We start from the raw sequence: 14,534 nt of genomic DNA, 5'->3' as shown, positions 1-14,534 counted from the left end.
CAGATGATCAAGACTCCAGTATGAGAGGTCCAGGTCCTGCTGAAGTAGAACATTTGCACTAGCACTAATTCACCTGGACAAGGAACTAGATGCGGAATTCTCATGGTTTATTGGTATGTTACTCCGGGAGCTAGTCATGGTTGTGATGGTTTTATATAGATAGACTAGGAGCCTGCGTCTATATTAAGTTCCTGAATGGTTTTGTAAGGTGCGTTTTGAGCCACAGTGGTCAGTGAAAATCTGTATAAAGTGTGCAAAGGGTTGGCATAGTGCATTATAAATCCCAAATTTATTTTGAGTTGTTGACTATGTCAATTTTGTACCCAGACTCAAATGGCAATTAGGCTAACAAGGTGGGATCTTTTGTACGAAAATTCTATTTCTCAAAAAAAAATGAAAAAAAATTGATAACATTAGCCACTGTGTCCAACAAGTATAACAAATCATGGGGTCATTCATCCAGAATACACTCTACATCCTAACGTTTAACTCTAACCCTAAATACAAACCCCAATCTTAACTGTAATCCATACACTTACCATACTAAACCCTATACCTGCAAGCCTTAATTTTAATCATATTCCTAAATCTAACCCTAAACTAATTAATCCTGAAACTAACCTTAAACTGTACACTCTTATCTAATCTACATTAAGTCAAAAAAGAAACTTATAATTTTTCACAAGGTCATATTTTAAAATACTGTCCATCAAAATGAACCAAAATTACACACAGGATTGCCTCAATACTCTACTCTAAACACATGTCAGTAACCAGGGAGTTGTTCAACTGACACAACAGCAAAATGCACTGATATGGACCACAGCTCAATAATTGGCACCCAGCACAAGAAATCTGTGAGAATCATTGAACAGATGATAACAGTGCTGCATTCTGCTTTTCACACAAGAAACAGGTCTTGTTCCACACTATTTCACTTACTCTTTGGAAATTATCATCTGTGCAAGGACCCTGTTCACATTCTCACAGATTTTTTGTGCCCGGGTGCAAATTATTGGACTGTGAATGTGGTCCAGGAAGCTGTTCCATGTCAGTGCATTTTCATGTTGTGTCAGTTGGACAACTGATTGGCTACTGACATGTGTTTAGAGTAGAGTATTGAAGTTATGTGTAATTTTGGTTCATTTTGATGGACAGGATTTTAAGATATGACCTTGTGAAAAATGTTAAGTTTCTTTTTTGGCTTAGTGTAGTTGAATTCTCAAGATACCTAGCAAAATAAGATGTTAAACAATTTCTAGACAAATTCAACCAAAATTGCTGTTATATTTGACCAAAATTTAGTCAAATAATGTAAAATTTAACAGGGATTAAGTCAAATATGACAACTCTTGCCCAAATTTGACTAGAAATCAGTTGAGATCTTATTTTACTGCTTTAAGAGTGTATCACAAACCTTTAAACCCTGAACCCAAAGTGCAGGGTGTGGAGAGTATGTTGGTGTTTTATACTCTACATATGATCATGATTTTCAAGGGAGGGAAAAAATGTCACAATTTTCCTAAAAAGGCATAAAAATCTAAAATATCCCATTGGCCCCATCCAACAGAAGAAAAGATGGGACAACTTGTCCCCCAGGGGAAGCAGCTGTCAGTTTCCCCCTCCCCTCGCCTTTGCCACTGGTTCACAGCTGGGTATGCAGAATAGGTTTTTAATATACATTTTAATATTCACAATGAATTTGTCCACATACTTTACAATACCTTAAGGGGGTACTACACCCCTGGCCAATTTTGTGCTTATTTTGGCATTTTTCTTTAAAATTATAGCACATTGGTGACAAGTAAAATATGCATATTATAGGGGCAAGGACTACAACTACTGTACTGCAAATTCAGCAACTCAAAGCAAGTAATTATTGATTTATTGATCAAATAGTGGTTTTCCCTCATTTTTGACTGTAACTCCACAACTGTTGTCTGTGCTGAAATAAAATTTCCAGTGCAGTAGTTGTAGTCCTTGCCCCTATAATATACATATCTTACTTGTCCCCAATGCGCTATAATTTGTGAGAAAAATGCAAAAATAGGCAAAAAATTGGGCAGGGGTGTAGTACCCCCTTAATGTGGCAGTGACGTCTGTGGGCATTAAATTGGGCGCAGCTTCAAATCGCTAGCATTCACTCAAAGCACTGGCGCGCATACACTTAAGATGCCGCATAGATGCGTGAGCAAAATAGTTGCCTCAAAGGGTTGAGGTCACTGCCACATCAGGGTGAAAAATGGTATATAGATTCATATTATAGTTTTGACATGATGCACAACCATAGCATTAGCAAACCATACCAAACACCAGAAATCCAAACAAGGTTTGTAAATCATCTGCAAGGAGCTGACGTTTTTCACTAGTATATGGGCTGAATTTATTCAATGGCATAAGAAAGGAGGCATACCTCACAGAGAACCTTTAGAATTTATTGAGAAAGCTCATTTTGTTAGCATTACATTTGTGGTTTTTTCGATGAAAACAATGTTTCATTTTGCAAAAATAGATTGAAGTAACTGATCTGTAACAGAATGCAGTGACGTATTGGGAAAACAGTGGGAAGGCTTTTCTTTTTTATTCAAGAGTTTTTTCAAACAGGTTGAATTGTATTTTGTGCAACCATCTCAAAACAATGCTTATGCTTACCATTTTGTGTCAAGAATCATGGCGAATCAATGGCATAAATCTCAGTCTAGTCCCCTAAAATATTCCATTTAATCCATACTTGGTCACCGGATAAAGATTTAGAGGACTAGTCAAGATCACGGTTACTTGAATGTTGGGACATGTACTCACTGATCATTTGTTGCTTCTCTCAGTTATTTTTGCATAACATTAACTCCAAGAAATAAGTATTAATGGAACTGTGGATGCACCTGAGTATGCAAGCCATCTATCAATGGTGTTGAACTAACTCCTTTGATTTATAGCACTACTAGTTTTAACTAGAACATAGTACTATTAGTTGCACATGGTGGTAATGTGAGTAAAATGGGACAGTTCATCTAAAACATGTAAACCAAAACAAAAACATCTTAAATTACTATTCAAGTTTTGATCCTGTAATGCTTTTGTTTGTGTTTTTCTGGCCATATTTAGCATCATGATATAAATACTGGGCTTTATGTTCAAAACATCAAAATCATAACAAGAAATATATTTCATCAATTCAATCTGGAAATGCAGGATACTTATGGGATTTACTTCAATATTATAGATATGGTACACACCACCAGGTTGAGTGTGGAAGGGGCTATTCCAGTTAAAATCCATACACCCCCTATGGAAGACATGGCCTTAATCTTCACACAGGAATTGTGAATTTCAATTGGGGTTACCCGAATGGGTGGCTTCATTTGGAATATACATTCCCTGTGTGGGAGATTAAGGTTACGCCATAAGGGAGTGTCTGGATTTCAATTGGAATAGCCCAAAGATTTTGGTGATTCTGAATGTTTCTATATAAAAGCCACATCTACTATTGGAAACACTGAAGCTTTGGTTCTTAATGATTTCTAAGGCGAAAGTGTGATCACAACTGTTTGGATAAAATCTGTGAAATAATTAAAAGGTAATAAATATTTATCACCTGTGCATTATGCACAATTGATGCATGGTTAATGCGAATGTTTGCTCTGATTGGTTCTCGCTATATAAGAGTGTATGAATCCCAAAGAAAATGTATGTATGTAATGAGCCACCGTTTCAATTCCTCTATATTTAAATTGCGGTATAGGCTTTTACGACAGGGTTCAAAACAATTTGGTAAGTTTTTAGCGGGTTCGCCATCGGACAAGACAAGAACTGTCAAGCTTTCATCAGGAGTAGCTCTGACTTCTTCAGGACAAAGTACTTTATAATGAGACATGTAGGCTGCCCCAAGCCTACTGGTGGCTTTCTTTTGTTTTGTAGCAAATATTCTGACCTTTAATGGTCGTTTGGTTTGGCCTATGTATAGCTCACCACAATTGCAAGGAATAGAGTACACACATGGTACACGATCCTGGGGCAGAGGATCTTTCCTCTATATTTGCAAAGATCTCTGGTGAACACAGAGTGATTTTCAAAATAATAGTGTAGAATTCCACATAGAATACAACAGTAAATCTGCATTCCTGTACAGCTCACCACCTGTCAAGCAAATTGTGTTATTTATGGTCTGGCCCATTTCTAGGAACTCTTTTGACAAACACAGATAATGGTGTGGTGGGAGTAGTGCTGTTTCCTGCTCCATACTTCATCAGATAATCCTACAGTTATCCTGTTGCTTATGATGAATTAAGATTGGCACACAATTTAATCCTATGATTTGTTTTTATATTTCCTGTTGCATGTATAAGGAAATTAAGTTCAGCAGCAATTTTATTGATGGATCTCATATCGATATTTGTTTTATAACTTGATAATATCCATGTGGATGAGAGAATGGACATCAATTGTCAACATTCACATTTTAGGGCAACAACAAAACTTGTTCCTATGCCCATGGTCACTACCAGCATTTTGATTGGCTACAAAGAGGGATATATCATGTTTTAAGCCAATCGGAGTTATGGTAAGAACAGAGTCAGTAGGGCTGAAGAGGATTAAGCTTAAAATTTCAATTTCCATTTTTTAAACAGATCTAAAAGTTTTGAATGATTATATCTTGTAATTATCCAATCATGGGTATTGTAAAATAGACAGTAGTGCCATGGGGTTTAATGTGTATGACTTTTGTGTTACAGTACAGTAATTTCCAACAACCCATTTTTTGGTATCTTGGTTTGTGTTTATGATGTGCAGCAAAATGATTGTGTAATGATATAATATTGTTCTTGCAATGATATATAATGATATGTAGATGTAAATAGAAACAAATTAAATGCTACTATAATTTGGTACACTCACTGGAGTGCTTTCACTTGCTCAACGGATGTTCAACGGATGTTATTCAGAGGATGTTATTGCTCCGGTGAGTTTACCCAAATTTAGTAGCATAGAGGTTTAATTTGCTTTCTATTGTTCTTGTTTGTGTTCAATAATTTTATTGCTTTGCATTTATTTGAATGAGATTTCTTAGTCAAGTATACCATCATGAACCTTTTGTATATCTACCTGTTTATATAAGCACCGGAATATGTGGTTGCTAGGTGGCACATTTCAACAACTACTTCCTTTTGCATGGTGTTGTTGGACTTGCCCGTTTAAAATGTGTCTGAATTTTATTTTTGTCATTGGTTGCCAAAGTGAACAAATATAGCATATTTTCTGTGCTGAAGAAAGTATTATTTTACTAGCCTGCTGTTGTTTGAAGGAGAACTTTTAGGCAGACACATAGACAGTGGGGTATGGGTGCAATGCACTCCCTACAAATTGGCAAAGGTTTGCTGGTTTGTAAAAAATAGCAAATTTGGGCCAAAAAAGTCAAAATTTTAGATAAATATACCCCAAATTATGAGCTTCCTGCAAATTTGTCTAAAATATAGGTTCAAAAAATCAATTGTAAGAGGGGATGAATGCCTGCTTTTGGCCAGAATGAAGATTTTTCTTGAAAATGTCTGCATTTGGAAAATCCACCATCCCCAATGAAAAAATCCTTGCTACAGCATGCTTTTAAGCTGCTGTTCTCTGATGGTCTAATTTGATTGCTGCCTGTAAGAAGGAAGTAGAGTTTTGTTGTCTACTGTAGATAACATGATTTAGGTGTCATGAAGGCGGCATGATTTGAATGCACTGTCTATTGCAGATAAGGGTAATATAAATGCCTGTAGAAGATGCTATGAATTGGATGTGACATATATATGCTTGCCTATATTGAAGAGTGTTCAGCTGCTGTCTACTGTAGATAGCACTTATCATATGTCAAGTTGTTTTGTTAAACACCATTACCTGTAACAATTATATCAAAACTTACATGCTATAACTCATTTTGCATATTTCATAATTATATAAGCCTGTAAAATGACTCTTTTTAGCATTATCAAAATGTAGTATACACAAACAATGCCTTGTAAACAGTGCATCATATCAATGTATGACATATTGAATAAGATTCTCATAACCAATTAATTTACTGGTACAAACAATGTTCACTTGTCAATTCAATAGTCACAGATGAGACATTCAATTATTAGATCTTCAGCAACAGCATAGTGCTTTAAAGCACTAGTTCACTCTACCCTATGCAAGCCCTGCCTCTGCTGAAGTACACACGGGGTTCACGTGGAGCACAGTGTTGATGTAAAATCAATGTTTGGGTTAAAGTGGATGATTTGATTCTGTCACTCAACATTTTGTACATTGTATGATAGGCACTTCCTGAACAATCTGACAACCCCCGGAACAAATTGACAAAATGTTGCTATCTCAATTCTGGTTACCTCACGTTTACCACATTTCATTAAATTTTGCTTAACATGGTGAGAAATGTTGACAAGTGCTGATGATTTCTCATGGTTTTGTAACAAGATACTCCCTGATTACAAAAGTTCAACTTTAACAAACATCTTCCTGCTCCAATTCATTACGGCAATGCACAAGCAACAAATGATTGGCCCACCAGTTAATGTTAAAAGGTAATAAGCATGCGGAGCAGATGGTTAAGTCCAAATATTACTCTGGTAAGTAACATAACACTGATGTGTTAACTAAGAAATAGAATCCTCTAAGAGAAATGATGCAGAAATAGGTTTGTTTAGTAAGATAACATAAGATAACATTACATATCGTAATATACATGAAGGAAATTAAAATATCAATATTGGGTGCATCAACCTTTTGGGTTCTATTATATTTCTACAATTTAGGGAGGTACAAATTGTACATAGTAGGTGTAGGTAAATGTCAATATATTTACTTTAAATAAATAAATTTGTGCAAATCTACATAAAAATATAAAGTGTCATTGCAAAGTAGTATTAATATTAAACTATAATCTAGTCAACTGGACTTACTATTTTTGAGTGGGAAATTTTCACATCCAATCCTGAACGCATCATCAGCCCTACTGATGTTGTGGCGGCAAAAGTTCATTGACCTGTGAAACGGATGTTGTAGTATCACAGGTCACCACCTTTGAGTTCAACCTGAGAGGTATCTTCCTGATCGCTGAACTGTAGGCCCGGCCAAGTTGTGGCGTGGGCCGCCTCCCCTGTTAAGTGAAGGCTCCTCCCGTTTCACGTAAATCGCTTCTTTGACCCCTCTCTCAAACCATCTGCTTTCTCTGTCCAAGATCTTCACATCCTTGTTATCAAAAGAATGCTTTGTAATGTCCAAATGCGTATAGACGGCGGAGTCACCGCAACCAGTGCTGGCTCGTCTATGCTGGTACATACGTTAGCAAGCGTTTGTTTGGTCTCCCCTATGTACAGCTCTTCGCATCCACTGTCTTGACACTGAATCGCTGTAAACGATGTTGCTTTGCTTGTCTTTAGGTTGTTTATCCTTGGGGTGGACTAGCGCTTGCCGTAAAGTGTTCTTGGGTTTGAAAGATACCGGTACCCCCTTTGTCGCGAAAAATCCGACGGAGTTTCTCTGAAAGTCCGGAGATGTAGGGGATAGTGATGTTCCTACCGTGAGTCACCTCACCGTCATCCTGAGTCTTACGTGCGGGAGCGGTTTCGTCGGTAGATTTGGTCTGAGCGAAAGTGCTTTGTGAAAGGTCCAATTACGATAACCGCATAAAGGTTCAGTGCTTTTGTAGATGTTCCGTTCCTGTTCCTTTGCGTCCTCACTAGAGGGAATAGTGTTCGCTCTATGAAATAAAGTGCGTATTACACCCAGTTTGTGAAACAATGGGTGGTGTGATTCAAACAACAGATACTGATCTGTGTGCGTGTCCTTGCGGTAGACCGATGTTTCTAGGCTGCCGTCGCTTTGCACTGTAACCAAACAGTCTAGAAATGCAAGTTTGTTGTCTTTCAGTTCTTCCTGCGTGAACTTGATATGTTCATTGACATTGTTGATATGATTGTAGAAAGGGGCTAGTTGATCTTTACGTAGCTTCACCCAAGTGTCATCAACATAACGATACCAGTGCGAAGGGGGAATGATAATCTTCACAAACGTGTCATTGCAAAACCATTTTGGGTTCAATTTTACCATTATTATGGTTTTGAGGTTTTGAGTTAGGCTGTTTAGGTCAAGGTCATTCAAGATGCATCTAGACTTTTGATAAATTTGTACAAAGTAAGTCACTTTTCAAGCAAACTCAGTTTTTTCATTATAGTTGTGTGTCTCAGAGATGATAATAATTGTTCTGATTTTAGAGGAATAAATAAGTTAGAGAGTCAGCATTTGCCAATTTCGTAATAATAGCATAAAATGATATTTGATATCTATTCTATTAAATCCATAATTTAGATCTGGATGTGTGCATTATTTGTTACAAGACTATTTTTGAATATATCCCCTATATATTGCAAGTCAAATCCCCATCATTTGAATCAAATTGTGTACAATCATATATAGCCTGTGGTATTATGGGAAATAGCATTGAGTTGAATGTTAGGGCTTGGTTTTTTAAGAAGGTAGGGAAATAGTCTGCAAAAGTAAGTCCCTCATCTTTGTTTAGGAAAAGACAACAGCAATAAAAAATATTGTGAATTTAACTTGTTTTCTTGAAATTTCAAAAAATCCTTTTTTATCCCTTAATGTTGTGGGATAATTTGCTCAGATCTAATAGACATGCCTGATAATAACCTGTCTGGAATTGACTTCCAATTGACTTAAATGCCCTAGTTAGTACCTCAAGGGATTGGAGTAAATTGATGCCAGTCTGGGTCTAGCTTAATATGTTACATGCTCTTTTGGCACCCTAAGAGAGGGGAGAGTTTTATTGAGTGTATCAAAGACAGGTCCATGTGTGATGCATATGTGATGCGATCAAGCAAAATGAGTTGGATGTTGGGAATATTGATTATGAGATATAATCAATAATAGTATTCAACTTCCTTCGTATTTTATTGTTCTTAGCAACACTAAAATGGCCATATCTCTCGAGCCAAAAAGTCTAATTATGTTGGGTTTTTCAGCAAAATAAAGCTCTGAGAATTTTGAAGCTGAATTTTGATTTTGATCGACATGTGTATCAGGTGTGTCCCCATTTCCAGTAAAAGTCAAATCAAGATCCATATTTGCAGGTCTTGACAAGTGCTCATACAACCCTCACATACTCAAATACACAGTGTGAGTGAGTGGCTGATGAACACAGTGATTGACTCATGATGTGAGTCATGAGTCAATCAATATAATGAAGAGTTGTTACGGACTCAGATTATTTAACATAGAATATCTGATGTAACATGTCTTTGGTATTTAATCTATTCCCATTCTATTTCCAGTAATGTTTAAGTTTAACAAATGTTTAATGATGTAAAATCAATAATATGTTATGTAGAATATCTGGTGGAAATATATTATCGCAATTTTACGTCATCAAGCATTTGTTAGAACTTAAACATTACTGGAAATAGAATGGGAATAGATTTAATAATGAAGACATCTTACATCCTCTTATCGTTAGGGGAATAATAAAGCAAATGGGGTGATGAATGAGTTGAAAAGGTGCATTAAATAGTGAATGTGAAATGGATTTAAACAAAAAAAGTAAGGCAAGGATCAATACATTTGTAAAGTGTAATACTAATTGGATTGTTGTCAATGTGCAACAACTTTCAAATTGGTTGTCATCAGTTTTTCCTTACAAATCTCCGATATTTGCATGTTTGTGTTTTCTGCAGTTTATATACTAAAAAGAAAGTGACCCTTTTTATGTAGTATTGAATATTATACCATTTTATGGATTGCATACTTGTTGCAAGTAACATTGCTAAAATGCTCATTTTGTTTCTCTTGTATCAACTAACATTTATGTTGTGACAATTTTTAAAGAAGTATTGAAAAAAACACCCTGTAATGCTTAATATTTAAGTAAAACAGTCATACCCACATTTGTTTTGCAAAACTCGCTCGCACAATAATAATAATAAAATTTCAATAACTTAAATTTGTTTGCACATAATTTCAGCTTTGCCAAGTGCTTGTGTATATGTAAGGGGGTGTGGGGTGTCACAAAAATAAGGGTTAAATGTAGGACATCTTAAACTACCCATTTTTGTAATTTTTCAAACTACTTTAGTGGGTCTTTAATTGAGAAATGCAGACAACGAGAGTGTCGCCTGTTTAATTGCTATTCAGCGATAGCATATATTTTGATGCATGTCTGAAAACCCAAGGGTCAAACGGAGATATCAACTTCCAAATATCAATTTCTTGGATCAAAATTGACAAATATGAAACATAATACTCCGTAAGTATTATTTTTCACACTAAAGTATATTCTAAACATTTGAAGGAAGTCTTTACAATTGATTTGCCATGCCTCTGTGTATTGAGTGTCATATATTTAAGATGGATGTGCACGAGTGAGTGTAATATATTGGATAGTGTTGGAAGTCATTTGTCATTACAAAATAGGAGGATTCACAGTGATATAATAATAATGTAGCTATAGATAACCCAAACTGCCATCTACTGAAGATAGCGTCATTTGTTGGGTAGCTACATGTATCAATATTATTGATATTGATATTTGACTTTTGACTTCTAAAACAGAATGAACTGTTGACAACTACTACGACCTGTAGTCTAAGTGGTCAGGGGTGGATCCAGATTTTTAAAGGGTTGGCCTGCTCATGAAATGGTTTCCGGCTCACTTTCTCCTGCTCAAAGTTAATGGCAAATGCAAATCGTTTGGCCATTCTGGGGAGCCAAGGTGGGGGGGGGGGATGTGTTGTTGCAAGAATGGGGGGAAATTTCCTGAAGTTGCAGAGTTTTTGTACCCTTATTGTCAAAGGTCTTTTTATGAATGTACAAGTATATTGAGGTTACTGAACTGAGTCCTGACAAATGAGTATGTTCAAGATCCTAATATGTTGTTTGTTAAGTAGGTTTTGAGGAAGTTGGTATCTCTCCCGCGACCTTCTCAATGTCTTTGAATTTATGATAGGTCATAATGTTTTTGAATTCAATGTGACTTTCATGATTCCACTAAAAGCTTTGACATTTGAAGAGCTGCTGCATTCCATCAAATAAATTTGTGCGCCGTATTGTCCAGAATTCCAGTTTCATGGCCTAATTCATATTATTGATCTTGTGAAATACTTGAAAAAGCTGCAAAGTGAATGCGTTATAGTCTGTGGCATGTTGTTAAGAATTCCAATATTCCTGGCCTAATTCATATTATTGATCTTTTAAAATACTAAAACAGGAACAGTGAATACATAGATCTGTTGTTGTATTACATTGTCTGTTGTACATTGTTGTGACAGTCTGTTGATTTAATAAGTTTTCTTTTAAAGGCAGGTGCAAGTAAAGATTGTTGGATATTTTCTGTGAAGTTCAATGCATTAAGCTAAATGCTAATACAACGGTTCATTTCTAATCCATCTACTCTACAAGAGTACTAAATGTTAAGACATAAAGAAGAACTGTATCCGGATGGAACTGCAAGGATACCAATTGATTTCATATTGTCAGCCTTTCTGACTAATTAGCTCATTTAGTAGAACATTTGACTAAAAACTGAAGGTCTTGGACTCAAATCATGGATGGGATAATCCTAGATGTGTTGAATGTATATTTTAATGTAGGTGGATGGTTAGTAGTATGGCAAGATGATGTTTGTCATTTTTATAAGGAGAAGGAATCAATTATCCACTTGAGCATCTAAATGCAAGATCAGATTAACTTCACAGTAGGTAGGGTGATAGAGAGTGATATGCTCTGATATTGTATAGTTTTAGTAATTGCAAGAGCCCAAAACTTCAAACTTCGTAAGTTGATAGTGCATGATGAATTAAGGTTTTATACTGATTTGCAGTTATTTGCATATTTATTAATGTTAATGACCTCATTTACATGTTGTTTGAGCCATATATGCACTTTGCAAGTCTTGTTGTCCTGGCCATCTTTCCAGTTTTGTAGTGAGATAGTTGAATTGGTTGATGTTGAAATCATACTGACTTACGCTTGCTGAAAATACTATCATGGTAGCAGGATTTATCTCTGTACATAACTAGTTTTCTTCTTTTCCAAGGGAAGGAATTATACTGTTTTATGAGAACTATCATGCTACATTGTCTGGCAGGTTTTAAATTACACTAACGTGTTGAATAAACATGATCATTTTATTTGAAATTTGCAACATATAACATCCAAACTCGGCTACTTCAGGCATTGTATTGATAGGATCCATTTACAATGTACCAGACTGTAGGAAAATAAACGTCTTACATTTTTTGTGTTATTTTTTCTCATTTTGTTTTATTAATAGAAAGGCAAAGTATGTGGTGAACAGTGGGAGTTCAGATGACGAGGAGATAGAACCACGCAGCACTTCCAGACCCAGTAGCATGTACAGCGAAGATAGCAAAGACGGCGGAGCAAGTGTGGACTCGGGAGGTGCTCCTGAAATGAAATTGGACTCTAAGACAGAGACAAAAATAGAAACAAAGACAGAGTCAAAGACAGACATGAGTGCAGAGTTGGCCTTGATAACTCGAGGTGCGGATCCGGAGAAACAAAGACGGGCGAGGAGAATGACAAAGAAAGGACTTGCTGTGAATCCCGATTATTTATAACAAAGGGCCTGCAGCCTTCAGGTTGACATAACTAATGCAGTAACCCATCGGGTTGACATATCTGTTGCTGTAACCCATGAGGTTGACATTCCTGTAACCATAGGAAGCGGATTTTGTAAGAGGATATATTAATATGGTAGTAAGAAGGGGAAGTTTGAAAGTGTCATCATGTTCAACATTGTCTGGTTGATGATATATAGGCCTACATGCAAGATAAGTGTAAATTATATTCAGATTTTTAAATTGAAATGTGTATATGATACAATGTATACCTTAATATGCAATACAATATGTGATAATGAGATAAACAAATGTTCTATTTATCTAAGTATGTGTACTACTATAAACATTTCATATCTTAAACATTTCAATTTAGCAACTAACATTTTCACATCTTAAAAAGGATCTTCATGTGCATATCTAAAATACCAATGTATGAAATGTTGAAAATATTGCTGATATACTGGAAGAAAATGGTTACTATTAATATAAGAGAGCTCATTCAACACATACATGCATGCCTTCAGTCAAGCATAATGCAGTCAGTGTTGCCAAAGTTGCCATTAAGTAGCCCAATTAGGGACATTTGAAATTAATCATCACAATTTTGCCACTTTTGAGTGACTTCAAAGTTTGTTAATATTCTCTTGGTCGGGCTGACGTCACAAAGGGCAAATAGCCTTGTAAAACCTGTGTGCGCATGTGCAGATCCCCTTTCTCGAACTGGTTGCTATGCGCACGCTTGTACAAAGGGGACGAAGGGGACAATGTTCCTGGATGAAAACAAATATAAATACAAAAGGTCATCTGCAATTTATCTCTGACAATTTGTGCGAGTTTTCAAGTAACATGTCCACCAAATTTGGGTGAAAATTTGGGTGAAAATTTGTGGCAACACTCAGTGCAGTTTTAAAGTAGATATTCATTAGTGCCTTGTAACTAGTCAGAGTCTCTCCAATGTTTACAATACAAACACACCACCACCTGGTCAACTTAGTTAAGCTTACCTGAATGGAAAGCTACCGGTGATATCATCCAAATTGCATTATTTTGTGCTATATTTGTTTTTTCAAAAAGCGGGTTTCTGAGTACAGATCCATAATTGGCCCAAAGAGGCTGTTGCGCCTTTGTCTACCCATAATGGTACATCGACTTGGCCAATTTATACAGTATACAAACATGATACATTATAACTATATAATAATAATACTGCCTATATCCCTCCTACCTGTAGCCATATTATTGCAATAATTCCCGTAAGTCATATATCTATTCATCCGTACTTCATCATTTTCACATACAACAATGAAATTTCCCTGGTAGCTTTTAGTGTGGCAATACTTCTTCACCACTTTTTATCTATAAACCTTATTTATGTAGAAAGACCCTTGGAGGGATTGTTTTGTTCATGGTGAGAGCCCCCATAGGCTGTAACTATTTATTATGGGTGGGAACTTTAACTTGTAAATGTAACACTGGTGATATTTCCCTTGATATAATATCCATTGATAGGGTTGTTGACAATCACTCAGCTTAACCCAGTAGACTAAATTTTAAAAATCTCTATTATCTATGAGAAGAAGAGTTTTTAAGTGTATTGGTGTGGTGGCTACCAGAGGAATAAATATATTTCATCACATGATCTTTTTAGATAGATATATCTATGGAGAAAACCATTAGCTGGTTTGTATATACATCCATTGTCTATGAAATCTAAAGAAAAACGTAGGGAAAATGGTCACTAATTTCACCATAACATCATAATAAAAGATAAGATTTACAAATCCAAGGTGTCAACAAATAGCTAAAGTTATTCCCTTTCTAGTAATAAGTAAGTCTATATGTTCTTGAAAAATACACTTGAGATATCACCCATATGTGTTGGCATCGACACCAGAATTGGTG

At 35.9% G+C, this 14,534-nt stretch overlaps 1 protein-coding gene across 1 annotated transcript in view; it reads left to right on the top strand.

Annotated features, from left to right (window-relative positions):
* LOC140164458 (unconventional myosin-XVIIIa-like) overlaps positions 1–13,390 on the top strand; it is a gene marked incomplete at its 5' end in the record, with an annotated part of 195,480 nt that extends 182,090 nt beyond the window's left edge. Inside the window, 1 exon segment of the mRNA XM_072187743.1 lies at positions 12,323–13,390. Coding sequence (XP_072043844.1) covers positions 12,323–12,629 — 307 coding nt within the window.
* Positions 13,391–14,534: the final 1,144 nt, after the last annotated feature.

Source organism: Amphiura filiformis, chromosome 1, assembly GCF_039555335.1.
Source record: "Amphiura filiformis chromosome 1, Afil_fr2py, whole genome shotgun sequence".
NCBI lineage: Eukaryota > Metazoa > Echinodermata > Ophiuroidea > Amphilepidida > Amphiuridae > Amphiura > Amphiura filiformis.
Note: the sequence above shows the minus strand (reverse complement) of the source record. Positions and strands in the feature narration are given on the sequence as shown.